We start from the raw sequence: 25,647 nt of genomic DNA on the forward strand, positions 1-25,647 counted from the left end.
GCGTGGGGGGGGGGATTGGGGGGTAGGAGAAGAATAAATGAAACAAGATGGGATCGGGAGGGAGACAAACCATAAGAGACTCTTAATCTCACAAAACTAACTGAGGGGGTGGGGGGAGGGGGGGAGGGAGAGGGTGGTTGGGTTATGGACCCTGGGGAGGGTATATGCTATGGTGAGTGCTGTGAAGTGTGCAAACCTGGCGATTCACAGACCTGTACCCCTGAGGCTAATAATACATTATATGTTTACAAAAAAATTTAATAATTAAAAAAAAAAAGCGGTGGCAATATTCAAAACTACGTGTTATTTGCTTATTCTCAAGGGACAAAAAAGATCTTTAACGTGTGTTGGTCTATAAAGCAAGATAAAGTTTTGAATACTTCAAATGTAAAAGTGACTGGGAGAGAAGTGACCAGAGTGACCATAAGAACGGCTGCGGGCATTACAGCACTGAAGCAGACGAGTCTTCTTAAATACTGGTATTTACTGGTATTTTTGCTGGCCAGTACAGTTATTTCAGACCTCAGCTGGCAGGTCTGTCTGAAGGTCCCAGCCCACTCCAGGCCCACTGCTGTTCTCGGACCATGCTGCTGCCCTCTTGCTGCAAGTCCCAGCATGAGCCCACCAAGGTCTTCTCCAACATCTACTTCCTCAGTCCTAGTCCCTCCCACAGCCCCTCACCTGACCTCTTCACCCCTGCAAGAGCCCAGTTTGGGAAGGAGGCAGATGTCTCTTCTGCAGGAGGGGAGGAGTTAAACGGAGGGCAAGGTCACCACCCTCTCCTGGCACGGTATTGGGGTTTGGTTTGCTGCCTCCCAAGAAATCCAGAACTGTCTTGGTTAGGAGCAAGAGCCAAGGCCAGAGAGCTGATGGTCCATGAGACCCTCCCGCAGCCAGGGGAGGACGGCAGTGCTAGCTCTAAAGAAGGCAAAGGAAGGCTATTCGGTCAAAAGAAGGAACAAGAACCGTATGGTCTACTTCTTTAAAAAATTTTTAAAGATTTACCCATTTATTCTAGAGAGATATAGAGCGCACGAGTGCCAGCGTGGGGGAGGGGAAGAGGGAGAGAGAATCTCAAGCAGACTCCCTGCTTAGCACAGAGCCAGCCACGGAGCTCGAAGACCCAAGAGCATGACGTAAGCCGAAATCAAGAGCCAGCCACCTGACCGACTGAGCCACCCAGGCATCCCTATGAAGGTCTGTTTATACATAAAAGGTCTAGAATTTTTTATAAGTCTATGGGTTTTTGAATCTGAAATACAATCATTTAATTTCACTGATTTTTATTCCGTGAAGCTATTTTAGAAATGCTGTTAGTCCTGACATTTCTGTATTACCGGAAATGAATGTTCAAATAGCAGCGTTAGGATTTTGCTCTACGGATGTTCTCCCTAACATAGGCAGGAGCGTGAGCGTGAACTGGTAAGATACGCGATCCTCTCAGGGAGGAGGCTGCTGGTCCTGGGCCATCCACTGCCCCAGTGAGTGTGACAAACATAAAAGTAGCAAAGTACTGGTAACGGATCTTACTTCAAGTGCTCCTGCTTGAGACGGGATGAGACTGTGACCTTCTTTCATTTTCAAAAGTATATTAAACAGAAGCATGGAATAAGTACATGGTGCAGAAGTGGGGAATTGGGAATACCCTTTTCTCCTTTTTTAAATTCCAAGTCCACATTTCCTAAGCGTGGCTGTGGCTGGCTGCGGACAGGAGGTATTGTACAAACACCTGCAGCACGGGGAGAAGACACAGCTCACTCAGGGCCTTAGGGCCTGCCACCCGGCATTCCTGTCCCCACCACAGACAAGTCTGGCTTCCCTGCATCACAGCTTGATGCTGAATGAACAAGTGACCTTGTCTCGCCCGTGCACAACACGATACCTAGAGCCGGACCACTGCCCCGTGTGACACAACCAGCAAGATGTCAAGTTGGTTCTCGTGTTTACTTGGGAAGCATTTACTTTGTCACTCACTTTCTCCCTCACGCTGCCCTCTAGGGGAGCCCGCGAAGCCACTTGTTCTATGTGCTCTTTGGCTTTCAAGTGTAGAAGATGGCAGTTTATGAACTGCAAGAACCAAACCACTACCACCTCTTCTTTAAAATGAGCGAAAATCAGGGCGCCTGGGCAGCTCCATTGGTTAAGTCTCAGGGTCCTGAAATGGAGCCCCTTATCAGGCTCCACACTCAGCACGGAGTCCACTTGTCCCTCTCTCTCTCTGCTCCTTCCTCTGCTCTCTCTCTGGAATAAATTAAAATAAATCTTTAAAATGAGCAAAAATCAGCCACTCTAGAATGTTCCTTTTGTGCTCCATTGCCCTTTCCACACAAGAGCAACACAGCTTTGTAACACCTTTTTTCACTGCTGCCTCTGCACTGACTACCCCACAGAGGCAACCACCACGTGCTACACGTCTGCATCCCCAGTGACCAGCAGCTCACGACACACCACAGGTGCCTCAGAGCTGCTTACTGAAAACTAGTCAGTGAGGGTTTATTATATGCCACACACTGAGCACTCTGCCAAATAAAACCTTTCCATGCTTTCTCCAGCTAATTCTCACTAGACCATCGTAATTCTCATTTACAAACATGGACACCAGGACTGTAGGAATTAAGCAACTTGCCTAAGGAGACAGAGCTGATATGCCACCTTTGAGATCTGAACCCAGTTCTTTTTGACTAGAGCATGTGCTCTAACTATACACTGGACTGCCTTGGCTACTACCACGCTAAAACATTTGACACACAATGCCATTTATTGTGGTGTACACACACACATGCATGCACACACACATACACACACACAGGAATATTATCCAGCCATAAAAAAGGAAATTCTGCCATTTGCAAAAACATGCGTGAACCTGAAGGGCATTATGCCAAGTAAAATGAGCCAGACAGAGAAAGACAAATACTACACGGCATCACCTCTACGTGGAATAAAAGAAAGCCAGAGTTGCTCACTTAAGTACTGTCATTCACAGACTGCTATCATGATCAACTACATTTCTAACACCAGCAACTTCTTTTTCAGTGGCAAAGAGAACTAGGGTTTATTCGAAGTATTTTAGTCAAGATCTAATCACAGAAAGGGTAGATTAAAGTCAGAAGAATTGGCTTTTATGAAGCTAGCTAAATTGCTTAAACAATTGGAAAAACTGTTTAACTTCTGTGGGCCTCCAGTTCCTTACCAAGAAACAAAAGAGCCTAAATAGGGGCGTCTAGGTGGCTCAGTGGGTTAAAGCCTCTGCCTTCGGCTCAGGTCATGATCCTGGGGTCCTGGGATCGAGCCCCAAATCGGGCTCTCTACTCTGTGGGGAGCCTGCTTCCTCCTCTCTCTCTGCCTGCCTCTCTGCCTACTCGTGATCTCTGTCAAATAAATAAATAAAATCTTTAAAAAAAAACAAACATGTAACTGGGTGATGGACACTGGGGAGGGATGTGTTGTAATGAGCACTGGGTAATAAGACTGATCAATCACAGCCTTGTACCCCTGACACAAATACCACAGTATATGTTATTTGTATGTTAATTAATTGAATTTAAATTTTAAAAACACATTATTGTCTCTAGCACTGATCATCTCTTATTTGACAAACCAAATAATCTTCTACATTAAATAAACCTCTTCATACACCTTGCTATTAGAGACCATTACCGACCTCCAAAAACACTACAGGGAAAATACTGTCTCAACTTTGGTGATGGATCTGTTCGACCGGCAAGGACTCACATCAAATATATCTGCTGCACACGACTTCACTAAGTACAGTGACCACATCTTCATTCTGTTTCCTGACATAACTCCAATTTACACACACGCCACAGAGGGGAGGTCGGTCCTCAACACCCTGGCAGAGATCCCAGTGTGCAATCAAACTGGGCACTCCTTGCCAAGTCATGGTGGCAGGCAGGAATCCGCAGTCCCGTGGGCGGCACCTCTAACATACAGTGACAGCTAGGTCAGGGATAGGTGACATCGTCACACCCGTAATCCCAAATCAGAAGAGGCCTGCAGGGTTCAGGTGCCAACATGAGACGACTGAAGTAAGCTACCTATTAGAAGATGGTAATTAGCAAATGATCCTTTCCTTAATGTCAAAATTGAGGGGCAGTAGGGACTGTGGCACGTAGAAACCTCGTCTAAAGAGCCACAGTTGAACTCCAGCCCACGGGCACCATCTGGGAGGATGGGCTATGCTGCCAAATATTCCAAGTTTCAAGAAAAGCTAGAAGTTCATTTTAAGCATCTTGCCTTTTCTGTAGTAAAAGACACCTAACATAAAGTTTGTCATCTTTACCATTTTTAGGGGTACAATTCAGTAGTGCTGACTATGTTCACATTATTACACGGCAGATCTCCAGAACTTTTTCCTCTTCCAAATCTGAAGTTCTATAGCTACTAAACAACTCTCCATTTCCCTTCCCTCAGGCCCCAGCCACCACCATCTTACTTGCTGCTCCTACCAGTGTGATTACTTTAGATACCTTGATTTTTAAAATGTTGGCCAACTCATCCCAATCAAAATTCCACCAGCATTTTTCAAAGTGCTGGAACAAACAATCCTAAATTTGTAGGGAACCAGAGGAGACCTCGAATTGCTAAGGAAATGTTGAAAAAGAAAAGCAAAATTGAGGGCATCGCGTTGCCTGATTTCAAGCTTTACTACAAAGCTGTGATCACCAAGACAGCATGGTACTGACACAAAAACAGAGACATAGACCAGTAGAACAGAATAGAAAGCCCAGATATGGACCCTCAACTCTATGGTCAAATAATCTTTGACAAAGCAGGAAAAAATATACAGTGGAAAAAAGACAGTCTCTTCAATAAATGGTGCTGGGAAAATTGGACAGCTATGTGTAGAAGAATGAAACTCGACCATTCTCTTACACTGTACCCAAAGATAAACTCAAAATGGATAAAAGACCTCAACGTGAGGCAGGAATCCATCAGAATCCTAGAGGAGAACATAGGCAGTAACCTCTTTGACCTCAATCACAGCAACTTCTTTCAAGATATGTCTCCAGGGGCGCCTGGGTGGCTCAGTGGGTTAAGCATCTGTCTTTGGCACCCACTCTCTGCCTTCCTCTCTACCTACTTGTGTTTGCTCGCTCTCTGTCAAATAAATAAATAAAATCTTTAAAAAATAAAAAAAAAGACATGTCTCCAAAGGCAAAGGAAACAAGCGAAAATGAACTTTTGGGACTTCATCAAGATCAAAAGCTTCTGCACAGCAAAGAAAATCGTCAACAAAACAAAGAGGCAACCCAACAAGTGTTGGAGAGAATGTAGAGAAAGGGGAACCCTCTTACACTGTTGGTAGGAATGCAAGTTGATGCAGCCACTTTGGAAAACAGTGTGGAGATTCCTTAATCAATTAAAAAAAGAGCTACCCTATGACCCTGCAATCGCACTACTGGGTATTTACCCCAAAGATACAGATGTAGTGAAAAGAAGGGCCATCTGTACCCCAATGTTCATAGCAGCAATAGCCACAATTGCCAAACTGTGGAAAGAGCCAAGATACCCTTCAATGGACGAATGGATAAGGAAGATGTGGTCCATATACACTATGGAGTATTATGTCTCCATCAGATAGGATGAATACCCAACTTTTGTATCAACATGGATGGGACTGGAAGAGATTATGTTGAGTGAATAAGGCCAGCAGAGAGAGTCAATTATCATATGGTTTCACTTACTTGTGGAGCATAAGGAATAACACAGAGGACATTGGGAGATGGAGAGGAGAAGTGAGTTGGGGGAAATTGGAGGGGGAGACAAACCATGAGAGACTCTGGATTCTGAGAAACAAACTGAGGGTTTTGGAGGGGACGGGGTGAGGGTTGGGTGAGCCTGGTGGTGGGTATTAAGGAGGGCACGTATTGCATGGAGCGCTGGGTGTGGTGCATAAACAGTGACTCTTGGAACACTGACAAAATAAAATAAAATCTTAAAAAATAATAAAAAATAAATAAAATGTTGGCCAACTAATTAAGATTTGAACCATTCTGGCTGGCTACCCATTTATGACTCTTTACTGACCACTTATGATTTCTCAGAGCACTTCAAAAGTTTCAGGAATGCCAAGCCAGCCAAAACACTGTGACATTAATACCAAGGTCAGGGACAAATCTGGGGCTCAGATGTGCTCTTCTTGCCCATATTTGTACTCTGAGAAAAGACTAAAGCTTTAAGATCTGCTTTACATGAATTCTCACCATGCCGGCTTGATGCAAGAACCACATGAGGTAGTCTTCCTGAATGTCCACAAGACTGGAAATCTCAGGAATGTAAAATGTATCATACTCCACATGCTTCACTTTGAGATTTACCTGATGAGGAATGAAATAAGGAAAATTAAAACCAAGACAAGTCAAAGAGGGCTTTCCATGGACAACCTCAGTAGGACATTTGAGCCTACCATCTACTCAGCCCTCTCCCCACAGGCTCCTCTCTGTGCTCACCTTATATAACTTCTCTAGGAGCTTGAGAGCTGCTGTAATATAATTGTTAAACAGTACAGGAATTAAGAATGTCTTTCTTCCTCTCAGTAGATAAACGACCGCACCTTTGTAGAGGTTTACCAGCTTCATGAAATACTTTGGGCATACCTGAGACCACCAGTTATCTTTAGAAAGAAAGAAAGAAAAGACATATTTCAGCATGTATCCTTGATCGAGTGTTTATGTCTTCTGCCTACTAGCTAAAAACCGATCCAGCTAGAAAATGAACATTAGTCTAAAATACGGTTTCCCAAAGCTGACTTTAAAAAGACTCCATTAAAGCATTTCTGGAGAGAGCAGGAGCTACACAAGAATCCCTCGAGCTTTTTGTGTAATGCTTGATCTGATTTTTTTTTTTCCCCTTCAAGACCCATTCAGAGAGCTAAGCTAGAAATTCAGTTCCAAAGGTCCATATGGACAAAATGCTGAGGCACCTGTTGTGGGCGGGAGCATTCACATCTCCTCATTCTTGCTGCCCCCTCACCTCAGCCTCCACCTACACGCTGTGCCAGGGATGCAAAGGAACACACGCCCCTGAATACAGGGCAATCACACCCTCCCTTCAAGGGGGATGTTAGTGGAAAACTACTATTTCTGTTTCTCCCCAAACCGTGCTTTCTCATAACCAGACAAGAAGTCTCAAGCATTGGTTTCTACATTGTCAGAAGTGAATTCAGCCACACTGAAATACTTAGCAGATGAAATGATAGGATGTCTGTTATTTTTAAAAAATATTTCAGCAAAAATATAAAGGTGGTGGTAGGGGGAATACAGAAAACAGAAAGGGCAAAATACTGATAATCATGAATCTTTGTGTGAATGGGTACCTGCAGTGTTTTCCATACACTTTGGGATATTCTTTTAAATTTAAATTTCTTTAATTAGCTGTTAAAAACAAGGGTAAAACTGAACAACTCTGATCTCTCTGCATGGCCCTACCTAGAAAAAATTAAAATAAAAAAAAAAAAAAACGAAACCCAAAACTTAAACGTCAGGTAATGTTCCTTCGGAGATCGCCATCCTCTACCTCACAGTCTACTAGAATACCTGAAAAAATACGCCCCGCGGGGCTTCGATCTTAAAAAAGCAAAATGAAGGACTAACATATTCCTAGTGCTTTCATTATTATTTCTGTTTTAAATCTTCTGCAAAGGTGGAAGCAATATGGAAAAGCCGGGATTCCATCCTCAGGAACACAGGTCTCTTTACTCATGGGGAGACACACTCAAGTAACATCCTAGTCCACATGGAACGCAGAAGTTACTGAGTTGCAATGAACACCTGAAAAAAAATTTACCAGAAAAAAAAATAAATAAATAAAAGGGAAAAGCCAGGTGACAGACTTTCTGCACTTGATTAACAAAAACATCTCAGGCACTACTCCCATGAGAGACACTCTCCAATTCACTGAGGAACGGAAGGTTCTTATCTCAGCAAAGTGTCCGTGGCCTGCAAAAATCAGTGTGGACTCAACTGTCCTAAAAAAGAAAAACAGAACAAACATTGGGTAAGTCTCCACTAGGTTATTTTCTTCCTCTCCTCTTTTGGAGACCTGTGCATCACACCAAACTGTTCATTTCACTCCCACCCCCTAAATTAGGTAAGGGAGAAAGTGCAACAGAGGGACAATAATTTCTGAGATGCTATTAACGACTAGCAAAGGTAGGAGGTGAAAAAAGTAGTTTAAAGTTGGATAATCTAACCTTGTGAATATTTAAAAATCAAGATTAGTCTGGCATGAATCATCTCAAATAACGTAAATAATGGTTCAATTTGCTCATCGTGCAAATATGGCCAGTTAGAGGACAAGCAACAAAGAAAGGTAAGATCTAAATGGTAAGCATATTAAATGGCAACAAATAGATTCTCGGATCTCAGTCCACTGAGAGCCAGTGGTCACACCAATAAAATAAAAAGTACAAAACCACTGGTATTGAGTTTCGCAAATTCACCTAATACTTTGCTGGGGTTTGTATCCAGCCGCAGAATGGCCATGGCCAGGGGAATGGTCAGCGTTATGTAATACTTGGAATCCTGGAGCAGGGGGAACTCCGGTAGTATTAAATAGATTCTCATGGCTTCAACATCTGGTGGTGAACTCGACAACTGAGGAATTAGGCAACTTTCAAAGCTGTTCAAGATCTGCATGAGAGAAAAGAATACTGAGAAATTCTAACGTGCCTGAGATCTAGTTACCTTACCTCTAAATCCATAAGGTATTCGATATCTCAACTCCCATTCACTCAGTATATGCACCAGGGCACTCAAGAGACACATCAGTGGAATGAAAAGCCAAAGATCCCCACCCCTGCAGACCTTATTCTGGGAGGGCATTTGCTTAGAAAGAATTAAGTTAAGAAGAAAGTCAAAGGTAGGTCAAATTCCCAAAGTGAATATTTTAGTAAGATTTATACAAGATTTTTGCCTTTTTATCTTACTCTTTGTTTCTCTTGAAAGTTGAAGTACTACAAGATGGGATCGGGAGGGAGACAAACCATAAGAGACTCTCAATCTCACAAAACAAACTGAGGGTTGCTGGGGGAAGGCAGGTAGGGAGAGGGTGGTTGGGTTATGGACATTGGGGAGGGTATGTGCTACGGTGAGTGCTGTGAGATGTGTAAGCCTGATGATTCACAGACCTATACCCCTGGGGCAAATAATATATTATATGTTAATAAAAATAATTTTAAAGAAGAAAGTTGAATCACTGCAATGCAAAAATGCATTTTTTTAAAAATACACTCTGTAAATGTAAGGAACTTACCTGTTCTAGAATCATGGAGTGTTGAGAGCTCATTAATTTTTCAAATAACACTCTCGTTGAGTTCAGGTCAATCCCAGGGATTTTGGGACTTGTTTTAAAATGTTCATCAATTCTAAACAAAAATTTTAAAAGTGTGTAATAAAAGAAAACAAAGCAAACACTCTGATAGGAATTAGAAATGGGAAACAAAATAGTCTGTCCCTACTGATTGGATTTAAAGTTGACCTAGCAGACAAGCTGCATAAAAATACTACACTTCAGGGGCGCCTGGGTGGCTCAGTCGTTAAACATCTGCCTTCTGCTCAGGTCATGATCCCAGGTTCCTGGGATTGAGACCCGCATCAGGCTCCCTGCTCGGCAGGAGACTTGCTTCTCCCTCTCCCACTCCCCCTGCTCCTGTTCCCTCTCTTGCTGTGTCTCTCTCTGTCAAATAAATAGAATCTTTAAAAAAAAAAAACAAAAAAACAAAAAAAAAAAAACAAACCTACATTTCAAGAAAGCCCAACAGAATCAAGCTCTGGAAACCCTTTGTCAAGATGATCTTAAAATTTTCAAGTTTTTTTTCTTTCCATTCAAAGTACAAGCAAGGATCATCATTTCCATTTGAGGCTATCTTGAAATTTATAAGCGGAGTGTTATTTCCCTTATTTACTCTTGAATTTTTGCCTTTTTCTGTAATTTTGGTACACTGACCTAGAGATAGATGCTGTACCGAGGGGCAAAACACACCCCTTGTGCAAACTGGCCCACTCATCAACAAATGGCAGGCAGAACAAACCTTCTTTAAAGCTTTTCTCAGTAATTTTTTTAAAAAAGCAGATCTACAACAAATACAAAGTTAGTGTCTCTCTGAGTTTACACAGGGGATACAATTACATACACCCAAGGACTAATTTCACCACTACTGTTTTTTTAACTTCCTAGCAACTAATTATTTTTTTCTAACCTTAAATAAAATCTTGGCCTTTTAGAGACTTTTAGAGAATATCTCTTAAATTCCTACTCTTGAACATTACCACATCTATTAATTACAAAAGAACTCTGCATTTGCAAAAGAGGCTACTGTTTATGAGTAATGGACACATTCAAACAGTTTTAACACCATCTGACAGCAATGCTGTAACTTATAAAAACATAAGTAGAGTTTCTAACATTAAAAAAATCATAATTATATGTACTGAAACTTAAATGGTCAAATAAAGAGATGCTTGGGCTTTGTTTGTTGGGTCTTTTGTTATTTTTACTCTAAAAATATATCTACCCCAAACACAGAAATGAATTCTGGTGTCCTTTATGTAACCTTCCATATGCTTTGAGGTATTTTCTGCCATGCTGTTAAGAAAAGACAAAATATTTTATCTATTTTATCTAAATGTATTTATGCTTTGTAAAAATGGTCTTCACTTTAATTGGTTTCCTGTGAGGCATTCTGCATAAACTACATAAGCAGGACTCCTGAAATAGCACAGCTGTCAGTTTAAAAAAAAAAAAAAAAAAGAAGACTTCAGCCACATCTCTACGGAATTTATGAAACTAAAGATGAATAGCCTGACAAATCTGGCTAAGGGCCGTTCCAAACCTTCAAAAAAACCTAACCTTCTAGAACAAGGTTTCTCAGCCTTGGTGCTATTGACTTTTGGGGCCAAATAATTCCTTGTTGGATGGATAGGATTGTGAGGTGCTTTGCAACACCCTTGGTTTTTACCCACTGGATGCCAGTAGTATTACCCCCCACCACTGGAACAACCAAAAAATGTCACCAGACATTGCTAAATGTCCCCTTGGTTGAAAACCACAGTCCTAAAAGACCAACATCAGCACAATCTCGGATACTTTTCCCTGGAGGAAAAGGCTAAATATTAAGTCTGAAATAAACTGGAAGAGCTCATTTCAGCCACCCTAATGATATAAGTATATGACCTGGCAATCTCTAGCTGAAACTAAAGAGAGTTTCTGAATTGACCTCTGGCAACCCAGGTAGGGACATAAATTTTTGGTGAGGGATGGAGTGGGATTCACACACAAAACTGAATTCTAAATCTTCTTGGAATTTCATTCACCTGGTCACTGGCAAAAAAGGACTAGAGATGATCAGGACTCGGGATCACCAGAGTTCAAAGAGCTCTGCTGCAGGAGGTTCCCAAGGGGTATATTTGCAGAAGGGATAAGGCCAAGCAAGGAAATGCCATTTACTACTTGGAAATTCAGCCCAAATGGCACATCCTGGTGAGCTAAGCTAGACCTAAGTCCAAGGAGCTCTTAGAGCTTCCTTGGAACATCCTCCTAAGCTCGCTCTTTTTGAGAAGAGTAAAACCTTTGGGAAAGCAATCCAATGAAACTGAGATTACTTGAAGAATTAAGGATTTAAAAACAAATATGGTACACATGTTGAGGATAACATTTTAGAATGCCCTAAGAAATCCTGCTGTTGATTACATCAACTCTCTCTGAGATAGTCTCGCTCTTTGCTAATCTTTGCCAACCAGGCATGAATTAGCATTGCCCTTCCTGACATCCTCTCGTTCATCATTATTAGGCATTCCAATTTTTGCACAAATCATCAGCCTATCCACTGAATTAAGGCCAACCACCATCAAAGAGAACAGAAGTCTTTCATGGCCTTTGCTGAGTAAGTATTTGCATCACATGTGGGTATTTTTTTTAAGATTCTAAATCACTTACTTTTTTTCAAGAAAACTTCCATTCCAACAGGCTGCAGAAGATAAGATCTGAACAACACCACTGCTCAGAAAGAAAAAGGTGGGCAAGCCTTTAATAATCACAAAGAAATAGTTATTCAAGCCTCAACAACAGGTTAGTCATCTAGTCCAGGATTTCATTAACAGCAGCTTTCCTACCCAGATGAATCCCTGGAAAATGTACTCTTGCTGTGGAGAAACACTGTGTCTCAAAATGGACAAGTACTTAAATTTTCCTTAAGTCGTATTAAAATCAAAAGTACCAAAGCTACTGAAAGAACGACTCTTGCACTGATAATCATCTTGAACATCCTTCCACCATCAACCATCTAAGATATTCCCCAGCTCATCTCCAAATATATAATCACAAAAGAAAAGCTCAGCTGTTATCTCCCAAACACAGAAATTGTCTTTGCAAAATAATAAATAAACAACCATATCCTTCTATCGTGTTTCCTGAGAAAGAAATTGAAAATAAGTGAAAATGAGTGTTTATCCCTATTACCTATATAAGAGAGGTTCTGGGAAAACAGCTAGTTTCTGAGGGCCCAGAAAAAAGCTGTGTGTGAGAGTCCTGGACCCTCTCAGTTAGTATATGGAAAAGGGAAGAAATACAACAAAAACATGGTTAAGGAGGGGGTTGCGGTAATTGCTGGTAATGAGAGAATTTGGGTCAAGAAAGTTCTCTAGAGATCACTTCCTCCATCCCCTCATTTGATAAATAAGAAAACTTAGAATGAGTCAACTGTTAAGGTCCCAGCAAAGGGGAAGCCACCTGCCCCTACCTGGATGAGTCTTGTCCCCTTCCCTTACCCCTACATCCTCCCAGACTAAATTCCACAGCAGAGCCACTTAGGGTTAGAGAAACTCTGAGGACACGAGCTACTGGAAGACATTCCCAATGATCCCTTGATACACCCCAAAGTTTAGGGCCCTGGTCATTTGCCCTACTATACTCTATGTCACAAAGCAAGATGTATTATACCCATTTCAGTGTATACCACTGAGTACACAGAGTGTGATTCATTCATTTATTAGATTCTGCAGAAAAATGAAAATGCTAAGGAAAGTCAATGAAAATTCATAAAAATGTGCAGGATAAAATTCTCCTTTAAAGTAAACTTGATCAGGGGCACCTGGGTGGCTCAGTGGGTTAAGCCTCTGCCTCTGGCTCAGGTCATGATCCCAGGGTCCTGGGATCGAGCCCCACATTGGGCTCTCTGCTCAACAGGGAGCCTGCTTCCCCCTCTCTCTCCACCTGCTTCTCTGCCTACTTATGATCTCTCTTTCTGTCAAATAAATAAATAAATAAAAATCTTTAAAAAACAGTAATAAAATAAACTTGGTCAAAGTCTTCAATCCTTTCCACTTTATTTTCTCAACTTGACATTAAAGTGCCATCTCAGCTAATCATTTTCAATGTAAAAATGCTACATATTATTCAAGATTAGGTAAGGTAACAGCTGTCTTACTTTTGGGATGCTTTGGGTCATGCAGATGAAGAAACTCTTGGGGGTAAACAACCATAACCCTAAGCTTTTTTTAGCAGAAAGGCCAACTCACCTTTATCAGTCAGGATTTTTAAGATCTGAACAAGGTAAGTTTAAGGGACAAACTCTGAGAGAATGGGGGAACAATCTATTATGTTATCTGGGCCTAAGGACACTAAATCCTCAAGAAATATGTGGCAAAAAAAAAGATTCCCTAAAATAAAAAATTCCATGTATATTTACAACCTCAATACGGAAGTAAGGGAAATTACTAAGCTAAAACATTCCAATATACCCTGGAAAAAATAAAATGAAAACAAGCAGCCACATACTTGATTGTATTTGCATTATTGTGTTCTGAGAGTTTTTGTCTCCAAACTGCTATGGTTTCATCATTTATTAAACTGGTGTAATGTGCTTGGTTCATCGTCCTGAAGTCAACGGCAGGGGAAGAATTCTAGAGGATTAAATAAAACAGTAAAAAAGAGAAATTATGTAGGATGGATCTTTTCTCTTTCTGCTGACATATTCTCCATTTTGGGTTTCACAGGAGCTGGGGTGCACTGCCCACATACCCCTCTTCACTCCCTCGCCACTGCAGGTGTCAGCTCCAGACAGTTCCCGGCTGGGCTGCTCTCCACATTTCGAATTTCTGAAGTTCCGGGGCTAATCGTTCACCTCTTCAACATCCGGTGGCAGGGAGAGGTAGAGTACAAAGGCCTAGCCCCCTCCCATCTACTCAGGACTGGGGAAGAGCCGACCTGACCTCAGAGCTCCCAAGGAGACTGGCTGAGGCCTCTGTTACACTGACCTGCAGTCTCTCCCTCTGCCCAACCCCACCTCCTTCATCCCCAAATAGATGCCCTTCTAGCCCACACCACCCGAAAAATTTTCTCAACATAAATCTCAGTCTCAGAGACTATGCACCAGAGAAACAAGCCCAATATGGTTTTTCCACACTTCTTTCCCCTCTGCTTTGAATCACTGTAACCTCAAGGTTTTTAAGGTAGTAATCATTTGCCATAACTATTCACCCAACTCCATATATAAACATATATATAATGATATAAATATATCATTAAAAAGTTCAGTTATGATGTACAGTGTAATCTATGAAAGCTTAATGCCTCTCAATTTCTTGTTCCAGGTATACAGTTAAACATTTATAAGAAAGCTAGCAGAAAGGACATGTCAATAATGGCCTTAAAAATTCCCAGTGTTGCACAGCATTTTATATCCTTTATTCAGAGAGATCTAAAAAAATAAAATAAAAAAATAAGTACTTTTATTTTCTAAGATGTATTTTATTCAACAGATATTTCCTAAATCCTGTTCTTGATACAGAACTAAGAAAAAGTTGAAAGTGCTTTATACCCCCATAACTGTCACTAGAAAAATGAGAAACAATTATATTAAACCATTCATCCATCAATTCATAAGATGACTGGTTTTTTTCTTCTTTGTACTGACATAAAAAGACAACTTCCATGTTTGAGTTATGGACATTGGGGAGGGTATGTGCTCTGGTGTGAAGCATGTAAACTGACGATTCAGAGACCTGTATCCCTGGGGCTAATAATACCTTATATCTTAATAAAGAATTAAAAAAATTAAAAAAAAAAAAGACAACTTCCAAAGTAAAATTTTCTTGGTTACGTCCCCTAGTTTTGAGTTAAGATATCATAATAAGGGGAAAGAAAGAGCACATGTAACAAGTAACAAATTGGAAACGTTTGCCGACGTTTCTGATCATCTGGGTCTTGATCATCACTTTACTAAAATGGCCACAGACAATTATGAGAGAACAAAAGTCACGTTGAATGACACAGAGGAAAATCACAAGATAAAGTGGACCCTTGAAAACAGACAAGCAAGACTGCCCCTTCACCCTGGTCTTAAAACTACTGTTGCCTACTTTTTAATTACTATCCCCATTCACAGGGAAGCTGAACAGACTCTAACACATACTTACATAAAATAAATATGGAACTGTTTTCTCACTCTTCATCATACATCCAATAAACTACAGGTGACTTGATGAAGTATAATCTCAGAATCACTTAAAGACCCAAGAAAAGGTTATCAACCTTATATACAGGCCAAAAAAAATTTGATCTAGGGCGTTTCCCAACTTTAGATCACCAGAGCTTTCAAAATCTTGATGGCTAAGTCACACTCTAGACCAACTAAATCAGAGTCTTGAGAAACATCAGTGTTTTTTTAAAATCCCCTAGGTGATTTCAATGGGCAACAAAGGTTGAGAATAACCGTTGGGAAAAGAAAATTATGTCACCTAGGCTGGTTCGCAGGCATATGAGCGTAAACACGCACACACAAGCACACCTAACATCCTAAGCACATTCCCTCTTCAAGCCTATGCAGCAAATAACATGAAAGGAAAAGGAGGGACTATGCCCGGCCCTTTAAATTGCCAAGACATGGAATCCAATGTAGCAAAGCAGTATCTGTACGCACCTCCCCCCTTCCCCTCTTCTACCTGAGACCCGGCATTAGCGGAAGGAGTTGCATTTATAAAAATGGAGCCTGTCACAATACAGATGCTTTCTCTTAGGTCGTTAAGTGATTCTTCAGGTGTTATGGTAACGCAGTAAATACGTGATTTTCTCAGTCTCTGTGTCTAAACTGTCTGTTTCACAGTGTCTAAGTAAACATGTACAGCCTCCACTTTTAAAGAGAAAGAGTAACACCTTCCTAAGGGATAGTCTACTTTTAGTTTCTTTTTTGTTATCTTACATTTTTAATGCAGACCACTTTTACTAGTTGTTTAACCTTTCACTGTCCTATTTCTCTAATATGACATTATTTTATATCCTTTTCATCAATGTTTTGTTTTCCAGTCCCAATGGTGCTAACTGCAATACATTTTAAAAACAACCCCTTAGATCAGATCTCATATTTATAAAAGTATAAAACTGAGTTTTACATTGGCTTTCAGAGGAAAATTTAAATTGGATAATATTATTCAAGTCAATTTCTTAGGGAAATGAATGCTTCAAACTCTACTTATCGACAAAAGTTACTATCCAACAGAGATTCAGTGCTTTTCATATTTCATTTCACTGGCATTTGGAAGAAACACAAAATAATCTCTGTTTTCCTCAAGATTTCTCTGTGAAGCACTGAAGCTGGGCCTAAAATAGGTCTAAAGCAGCAGTTCCAAATCACCCCAGATGGCAGCACTAAACAGAACCTTCTCCAGGCTCCTGACCTGGAAAATATCTAGTTGTCAGTTTCCACTGTCCAACCTGCAGCCTCAGGCTCCAGCACAACCTCGTTTACCAAATCACGGACTTTCACTGACTAGAAGGCAAAAACATTGTGTATTTAAAGATGGCAAAGTATCAGACGAATGGGAAGAATTTCCAGGACTCAAAGGGGCCGCCGGTCTCCACAGTTCCTATTTTCTTCCCAACCAATTCTGACTCCTCTATCATCACAAACAGCTCTTCCCTGCTGTTCCATGAGAGGGTAAGGATCCATGCACGATATATAGTAGGTCCTCCCTACAAGCTGTTTGAATAAAATCCGGTGGGGGGGGGCGGGAGGGGAGCAGAGGGGAAGGGCAGGGAGCGGAGGGGAGGGTACCCAAAAGCAAGGAAGGGAGTGGAGGGCTGAAAACGAACTGTGTCCCAGGTTTCAGAATGACTTCCCTTGTCCAGGAGGAGGGGAGGGATTATTGCTCTGTCACAGATTATTACCTGGACCATATTCTCCTCTACCTGCAATGCTGAAAGATACTGGAACATCATTTTTCCTAACTTACCCACTAGAGTGACGCAGGACACAATGTGAAATTTTAGTGTGGTGTTATGAGCAGATGACAAATAATAAAGGATATCTAAATATTGCATCAACTCTTTTATATTTAGCATATACTCAATCACATCAAACAAACCCACTAAGTTCTCAAGTACCCATCATTTATTGCTACCTAATAGGGAAGAAAGGGAAAGTCAAATAATGCCAAAGTATAAATTCTCTAGGCCTCCTTAAATATCTTTTGGAACAAATGTAGACATAAACAAATGATTTTAAATTATAAATTAGAACTCTATGATTAAAATACCAGGAAAATCACTGGCACTCAAGGAAGCAAAATGGAAAGAACATCTTCAAGATCAGTTGGCTTACCTTAATAAGATAAAATTGGTAGAAACAAAGGGTAATATTGCTCTCATGTAATTATTTATTAAAATAAATACTGGTTCACCATTATTCTACCCCCAAAATAACAGTCGAAAGAATTTTTTACCTCATATTTGGAGCAAAGTACAAAAGTTTGGTCTCCTCCAGAGAAGATCTGTTTAACAATATGGTATTTAAAGCGATCTGTCAAAAAAATTTTTTCAAGAGCATATTTTTCAGTAATTAAGCTTTTTCCTTGATCCCCTTTCCTAATATTCCAAAATATGCTTCAGACTGCTTTCCTATCCATTTTATTTATGTCAAGGAAGAAACCTTCTCTCCTGGCTCTGTGACCAAAACTGTTTCTACTTCAATTAAAAATAAATGTACAAAATGGTATTCTCCCCTCCAACTTTACCCCTAGCCCCTCCCCAACAGCAAGCTAATCCTGATGTTGTTTCCATTTTTCATTCTAATCTTTCCAGCCACTGATGTGCAGTTTAAAATGGTCACTAGAGGCGCCTGGGCGGCTCAGTCATTAAGCTTCTGCCTTCAGCTCGGGTCATGATCCCAGGATCCTGGGATCCAGCTCTGCATGGGGCTCCCTCTCGGCCAGAAGCCTGCTTCTCCCTCTCTCCCTGCTTGTGTTTCCTCTCTTGCTGTCTCTCTCTGTCAAATGAATAAATAAAATCTTAAAAAATGAATAAGTAAAAGTCACTGATATCAACAGTAACACGTCTAAGAAACAATCGACTGTCTGAGTGTGCTGTTCTCCAGCCCCTCCAGGACGACGCTTGTCCTCCAAGGACCTCCGTTTCCTACTCCCTGCTTTATCTCCCATCATGCTGTAACCACAGTGACCCTCCAACACCGCCAACACTGCTTTCATTCCCAATATACCACACTATCCCCTGTCTCTACATCTTTTCCTTCCACCACCCTCAGTGTACACTGTACTTTCCACCATGGTGCCTCCTACAGCACGGCTGCCACGGTTCTTCTGTGCTACTCACCACTGCCCGCTCTCTCACAGTCCTCAACCTGGCTAACTCCAAATCAGGCTTTAAGACACAGCTCAAACTTCCTCTAACCGGAATACTCCTAGATGCCCTCCTCTGTGCTCCCACACTCCCATGAAGGGTCCTAAACCACAGCATTTACATGATGAATTGAAATTTACCTACTTACATTATAAAATCATTTTGGCATACATCCAAACACAAATTTATGATCACACAAGTTAGGTTCTAATCAAACTTCAAAAAGTTGTGATTTCAAATTAACCTATACGATACCTGAGTTTATGAAATTGCTTTTTTTTTTTTTTTTTCTTAAATACATGCATTCCCGGCATGTCTACAATGCCTTGGTGTAAAAGAAATTCTCAAATGGCAGAGGACACCTAGCCATTCTTTCACTTTGGGGAACATCATCAAAACCAAATCTTATTTATTTTGTATTTTGAGTTCCACTGCATTTTTATATGCTCATGTATTCATTCCATAAATCTTTCTTGACTGAGAAGTCTGTGCCAGGCCTTGTGCTGTATACAAGTTTTACAAAGAAGACTCAGTCCCCTGCACTTAAGTTTCTTATAATCTAGTAGGAAACTTATGGTAGTAATTGTTTAAAAAAAATCCTAATCAAGGCATAAGTCACTTTATAGTCTTCAAAATCAAGTTATTATTAAATCACACTTCCTTTTAATGACTCTCCAGCTTCTTGTCAGCTGCTGGATTCATTATTTCAAGTCATTCATACTGAGTGACTGCCTTATTTTGATTTCCAATGAAATGGACGCTGTGCTATTTAACTATTTTTTAAGAGAAGAAACAATGGCATAAAAAGAAATCATGTCATGTTATGACCAGAATAGCAAAAGCAAAAGGAAATTAACAGCACAAGCATTGAACACAGGCTCTAGAGTGAGGCAGACCTAGTTTTAATTCCTGCCCCCAAAATCTCTGCGATGTTGGACAAGTTACTTAACCTCCTTAAGACTCAATTTCCCCATCTACGACATGAAATAATAACCACTAATTCTTAAGGTTGTTTTCAGTGCTTAGCATAAGTAAGTAATAGAGCTTGGTTACATAAACATTAACTTTTATTAACAGCAATAATAACAAATAAAATTTATATACCACTACCAAGGTCCCTAGGGCCAAAATAACATTTTTTTTTTGCTTACTCTCAATTGAGATCTCTAGGATCTCAATTATAGACCCTCATGCATAGTAACTACTCAAATAACTGTTGATTAATGTTAAAAAAAAAAAAAAAAGCTCTCATACTCATTTCCTCCAAAAGTCTTCAAGGTAGAATATAGATATGTGCTCTATAAACATTATTTTGTTATCATTTAAAATACCATTACATTCCAATGAAAATCGCTCTTACCGGCTCTGGCTGAAAGCTGGCCACTATGAGCGGCCCAGTACCCTTTCACAGGGGATGGGCACTTAACGTTACAAGTGTGCCCTGTTCCTAATTGACCTCTTGCTCCACAACCAAATGCATAGATGAGTCCAGAAGAAGGCACGAAGGCTAGGGTGTGTTGTCTGGGGAAAAATAAATTCACGTATCAGCATAGTTTCTACTGCTAGTGATATACACTGAGACTGACTTTCAGCCCCCACACACGAGCACAGCACTGCCTCTGGTTACCCCCTAGAAATGCCACCCCACACTGACTTCTGACTGTTTTTGCAGTGGCTGGCTCTCCATTATCTCTGAGACTCTAAGCAATGAGCAAGATGGCAGCACTTGGAAAAGGCTGAATGACCAACTGCATCAGGCCTTCGAGATGACAGGGAAGAAGCAGGGTAGACCAGGCAAAATTTCCAAGAAGTTCTTTGAGGCTCTCTCACTTTCCTTTCTTCATGTCTTCCTCCCTGCTAATCTTTATCCCAAAATAAGTCTCATGTCCCCACCCTGCTCCACTCATCTGAAACCTATCTTTGCCATACTCTACTCAGATCGGACTTTCTCCAAACTTTCACTGTAGGCTGTGTACGCAGCCAAGATCTCTTAAAATGCTGGTGGTTAGAGGGGCGCCTGGGCGGCTTGGTCAGTTAAGCCTTGGCCTTCAGCTTAGGTCATGATACCAGGGGTCCTGGGATTGAGCTCTACATCCGGGCTCCAGGCTTCAGGCTCAGCGGAGAGTCTGCTTCTCCGTCTGCCCCTCCCCCCTGCTCTCTCTCTTTCTCTTAGATAAATAAAATCTTTAAAAAAAATGTTAATTATTAGGTCTAACCACATGCTCTGTCATTACAAAGACGAGATTCATTTCAAGGTCTTAACAGACACTAGGAAGCTCTTCAGGGCACCCACCTGCCACAAGCAATCTGCGTTACTTCACTGCCCATCAGCTCCAGAACTCTTCTTGGATTAACCTCATCATTCATGGAATCATGTCCGAGTTGTCCACAGGAACCCGCGCCAAAGGTAAACACACCTCCACTCTAACAAGGGAAAACATGACATGACTACATTGTATCTCTGAGGTTTGAGTACACCCCTCGAAAAGCCTCTGTACACAAGATTCATGTCACAACAGCGTGTACAAGAACACAACACTCACTTGATCTTTCACCAAAATGCCTTTTTTGCAATGTTCATTAAGTAGAAAAGTAAATTAAAAAAAAAAAGAAAGAAATTAAGAACTACATCTTTATGGACCAAAGACAGCACTGCTCAAGGGACCCTGTGCCATCTGTAAATTTCCAAAGCACAATGATGGGCTAGGAAGCAAAACAAAATGAGGGGAAACAGGGATAGGTGAAATGAGATGATTTTGCACAATCCTTCATATATAAGAAATTAAATGCTCCACAACCCACTGGTAAGTTAGCTACCTTTTTTTTTAATTAATTTTTTTATAAACATATAATGTATTTTTAGCCCAGGGGGTATAGGTCTGTGAATCGCCAGGTTTACACACTTCATAGCACTCACCACAGTTAGCTACTCTGGAACAGCTGTGCTTGAACAAATGTTAAGGCATTTTACTAAAGTGAATCTTTAACAGTATTTGTTCAACATAAAAATACATTTTCGTTCTCTCTGCATGTGATAGTTTTAGAAAAAAGAGGTTGATAATTTTAAGACATGAAGTACATTGCTCTGTATTTTTCACATATTTAAAGGGTTTTAGAGGAACACAGAATGTTGCTATATACTATACTTTAAGGTTATTTATACTGAACTGTTTTTAAACACCATCACTACTCTAAAAGATACTATCAAAACTAATCGAGTAACAATCCTCATCTGTGCCATACCCAACGCCAAAGCATCACAGAACAAACCCAAACACTCTGAGTCCCTTACCTTTGTGAGGACTGCTGTGTGTTCTTCTCCACAACTAATATAGACGACTTTCTGCGTTCGTAAGAGTTTCACATGGCAAGGAGACTCTCGATCTACAATAAGAGAAAAATCAGAACGTCTCTCCCATTAGTTTTGAGATGAAACGTACACAACTATCTTAGCGTGACTTTTGGGTCCTCCTGGATCCTTGACACATATTCAGCTTCCTGCCTGCACATCCACTTGAGTATCTAATGCACACCTCGTTCTGAACACATCTAAAACCTAACGCATGGTTTCCCCACACTCCCCAATGCTGTCCACTCGCCAGCCCCCAACACACACACACACACACACACACACACACACACACACACACAGAGTTTTCCTCATTCCATAAATGGCAACTTCATCCTCCCACTTTTCCTCTCTTTCCTTCAACCACATACCCAACGATGAGCAAAACCAACTGGTCCCACCTTCACAGTATATTCATAACCGACTTCATTCCCACTGCCTCCAAACTGGTCTTCCAGCTTCCCTGGGGCCTGCGCTCACCAAAGTTAAATTGGATCCGTCTTCTCCTCAAAACATTCAGTGTTCCCCTTTCACTGACGGAAGCCAAACTTCTTCCTTTGCCTTCCATGGCCCCACATCATCATGCCTATACTACCTCTCTGAGCAGCTCTGCTGCTCTTCCCCTCGCTCATTCCCCTCTTGAACACACCACCTATCTTCCCACAGTACAGACTCCACACACCCCGCTCCCTGTGACTGAAACGTGTTTTTTTTTTTAAGATTTTATTGATTTATTTGACAGATCATAAGTAGGCAGAGAGGCAGGCAGAGAGAAACAAGGAAGCAGGCTCCCCACCGAGCAGAGAGCCTGATGTGGGGCTTGATCCCAGGACCATGGAATCATGACCTGAGCTGAAGGCAGAGGCTTTAACCCACTGAGCCACCCAGGTGCCCCTGACTGAAACGTTCTTTGCCCAGATAGCTACATGTCCCCTTTCTCCCTCCTGACCTCCTTCAGGCTCTGTTCAAACATCTTATCAAAAAGGCCCTCTCTGGAAACCTTATATAAAACAGGACACCGTCCTCTCAAACACATCTGACATACTATACTTCCACCCACCAGCATGCAGTCTCCACGAAGTCGAGTGTATCATCTGTTCTGTTCACTGCTGCACCCTTAGAACCTAACATGGGGCCAGCGCCCAGCAGATTCTCAAGAAGCATGTGTTAAACTGATGAAAGTGTTTTTGAACTAAAGAGATACATACAAAGACTTTACTTACCTTCTTCATCACTGAGCCCTAGCTGCCCTGCATTGTTCATCCCCCAGCCAAAAACTGCTCCTGAGAGAGACAGGGCAAAGCTGTGAGCTCCTCCTGCAGCCACCTGAGCCAGGGGGATGCCCTCCAGGGACCTCACCCTCTGTGGGCTGGCTTGGGAGGGGAACTCCTTTCCCAGGCCCAATTGCCCGTGGCTGTTCTTTCCCCATGTGAAGAACTGACCATCTGAAATAAAGACAGGGTGACTGGTATTACCAGACATGATACAAGTTCTTTTCACAAAAATAACCTCATAAGAACAACCTATTTGCCCAGGAGAATCATTTGTTAGTTGCTCCCCTTCAACCTACCAAACCCTCCTGAGAGCAAGGGACAGAGACACTTCATGCTATGAAGACTGCCAAAACCTGGGGCACCTGGGTGGCTCAGTGGTTTAAAGCCTCTACCTTCAACTCAGGTCATGATCTCGGGGTTCTGGGATCAAGCCCCTCGTCTGGCTCTCTGCTCAGCAGGGAGCCTGCTTCCTCCTCTCTCTCTGCCTGCCTCTGCCTACTTGTGATCTCTCTCTCTGTCAAATAAATAAATAAAATCTTTAAAAAAAAAAAGGACTGCCAAACCAAAACTCCCATTTGTCATTACAACAGAGAGATAAATTGAGTCTTACTGCCCTTCAAAGGCTATTAATATTTATATAAAGGAAAGAGAAAATTAAATGTGTAAGCCAGTTTAGTTGTGACTAGGCCAGTTACCGGGCTTAGATCCACTAAGGGAACTGAACTAATTCTAACACCAAGATCATGAACCCCAGGACTCAGGAGGTCCAGGCTTTGAGCTGGACTATCTCACAGAGCATCAAGCATGGCATGTTGGTACAGATTTCCCCTCAAATTTATTCTAACATGGAATACGGTATTATTTGTGAACTTAGATTTCCCTAACTCCCTCCCTCCTTTTCACTTATTTGGGAGCTTGAGAGTGACTATAGCTAAGAAAAACCAATCTTCCATATGTTCAAGAACACTGAGGTTCAGTCCTGCCTCCTCATCCTTGCCTGAGAGAGCAATGATGACCACCTCCTTCACTGTCCACACCCCAAAAAAGGTATGAGCTGCACAAAGGCTATCTGAGAAACACCACTGTCCAACAGGACCAGTGTGTTAAAGGGGTCCAGTTAGATAACATCACACACAAATGCAAAGAGAAATGGTTCCCAAATTAACATAACATTAGCATGTATTTCAATGTTATATTACCAGCTGCAAGAGCCAAGCAATGCCAGTTGCCACAGGAAACTTGTAATATCGTCTGCTGGTTCAGCTTCTGTATTAACCTAAAACAGAAAAGGCTTTCTTCTTAAGAAGGCATTCCCAAACATTGAGGAGAAATATTCCCAACAGTGGTAATAAATAACACCTTTCCTAAAAGACTTTTTAAAATTAAATGCATAATCTTACAAGATATAATTCTATTAGATCTTTCACTAACTTCCTACTTCTTAGGCAGTTACAAACAAACAAAACAAACAAACAAACAAACAAAACAAAACAAGACAAAAAAAACACATCTGCACTTAATCCCATCACCACACTCTTGTTAATTCCAACCTTGACATCTCCAGTCGAGGGAAAAGTGGAATAAGCTATAGAAGAGAGATCCCTAGGAATGTGGCTGCTGTCTATGTGGTTTTCAAAATGAGGGCAATGCAATGATCCAGCAATCCCACTTCCATGGATACATCTAAAAGAACTGAAAGCAGGGTCCCAAAGAGATATCTGTACACCCATGTTCAGAATAGCATTATTCACAGTGCCCAAAAGGTAGAAGCAACTAAAGTGTCCATCAACAAATGAATGGAAAAACAAAATGTGCTGTATTCATACAAGGGAATGTTAAATCAACCTTCAAAAGAATGGAAATTCTGCATATGCTGCAGTATGGGTGAAACTCAAGAACATTATGCTAGGTGATATAACCCAGTAACAAAAAGGCAAATACTGGGCTCCTGGGTGGCTCAGTGGGTTAAAGCCTCTGCCTTCTGCTCAAGTCATGATCTCAGGGTCCTGGGATCGAGCCCCGCATCAGGCTCTCTGCTCAGCAGGGAGCCTGCTTCCCTTCCTCTCTCTCTGCCTACCTCTCTGCCTACTTGGGATCTCTGTTTGCCAAATAAATAAATAAAATTCTAAAAAAAAAAAAGGGCAAATACTTTATGAATGCACTTATGAAAGATACCCAGAGTAGTCAGATTCATACACATCAAGTCTGATGCTGCTTGCCAGTGTCTGGGAGAGGAGAAGAGGAGAGCTGTTATTTAAGGGGTACCGACTAATTTTGCAAGATAAATTTTTGCAATTTCTGGAGATTGTTTACACAACTACATAAATAGACTTAACACTACTGAACTATGCATTTAAAAATGGGTAAGATGCA

At 41.3% G+C, this 25,647-nt stretch overlaps 1 protein-coding gene across 5 annotated transcripts in view; it reads right to left on the reverse strand.

Annotated features, from left to right (window-relative positions):
• The window catches only part of HERC3 (HECT and RLD domain containing E3 ubiquitin protein ligase 3), a 118,233-nt gene that overhangs the window by 37,990 nt on the left and 54,596 nt on the right, over window positions 1-25,647 (reverse strand). For 2 of the 5 annotated variants that reach the window (XM_032861807.1, XM_032861806.1), the window contains exons 2-14: window positions 24,474-24,550; window positions 23,360-23,445; window positions 23,224-23,283; window positions 21,944-22,035; window positions 20,945-21,075; window positions 20,012-20,172; window positions 17,739-17,815; window positions 13,798-13,922; window positions 11,959-12,018; window positions 9,277-9,388; window positions 8,465-8,654; window positions 6,474-6,637; window positions 6,228-6,341 (exon numbers count right to left, since the gene is read on the reverse strand). In XM_032861807.1, coding sequence (XP_032717698.1) covers window positions 6,228-6,341; window positions 6,474-6,637; window positions 8,465-8,654; window positions 9,277-9,388; window positions 11,959-12,018; window positions 13,798-13,922; window positions 17,739-17,815; window positions 20,012-20,172; window positions 20,945-21,075; window positions 21,944-22,035; window positions 23,224-23,283; window positions 23,360-23,429 — 1,356 coding nt within the window. In that variant the 5' untranslated portion in view covers window positions 23,430-23,445; window positions 24,474-24,550. Of the gene's footprint in view, window positions 1-6,227; window positions 6,342-6,473; window positions 6,638-8,464; window positions 8,655-9,276; window positions 9,389-11,958; window positions 12,019-13,797; window positions 13,923-17,738; window positions 17,816-20,011; window positions 20,173-20,944; window positions 21,076-21,943; window positions 22,036-23,223; window positions 23,446-24,473; window positions 24,551-25,647 lie in introns of all 5 variants that reach the window. The other 3 variants (XM_032861805.1, XM_032861803.1, XM_032861804.1) reach the window with 3 other exon arrangements.

This window comes from Lontra canadensis, unplaced genomic scaffold (genome assembly GCF_010015895.1).
Source record: "Lontra canadensis isolate GAN:19392208 unplaced genomic scaffold, GSC_riverotter_1.0 scaffold1, whole genome shotgun sequence".
Lineage (NCBI taxonomy): Eukaryota > Metazoa > Chordata > Mammalia > Carnivora > Mustelidae > Lontra > Lontra canadensis.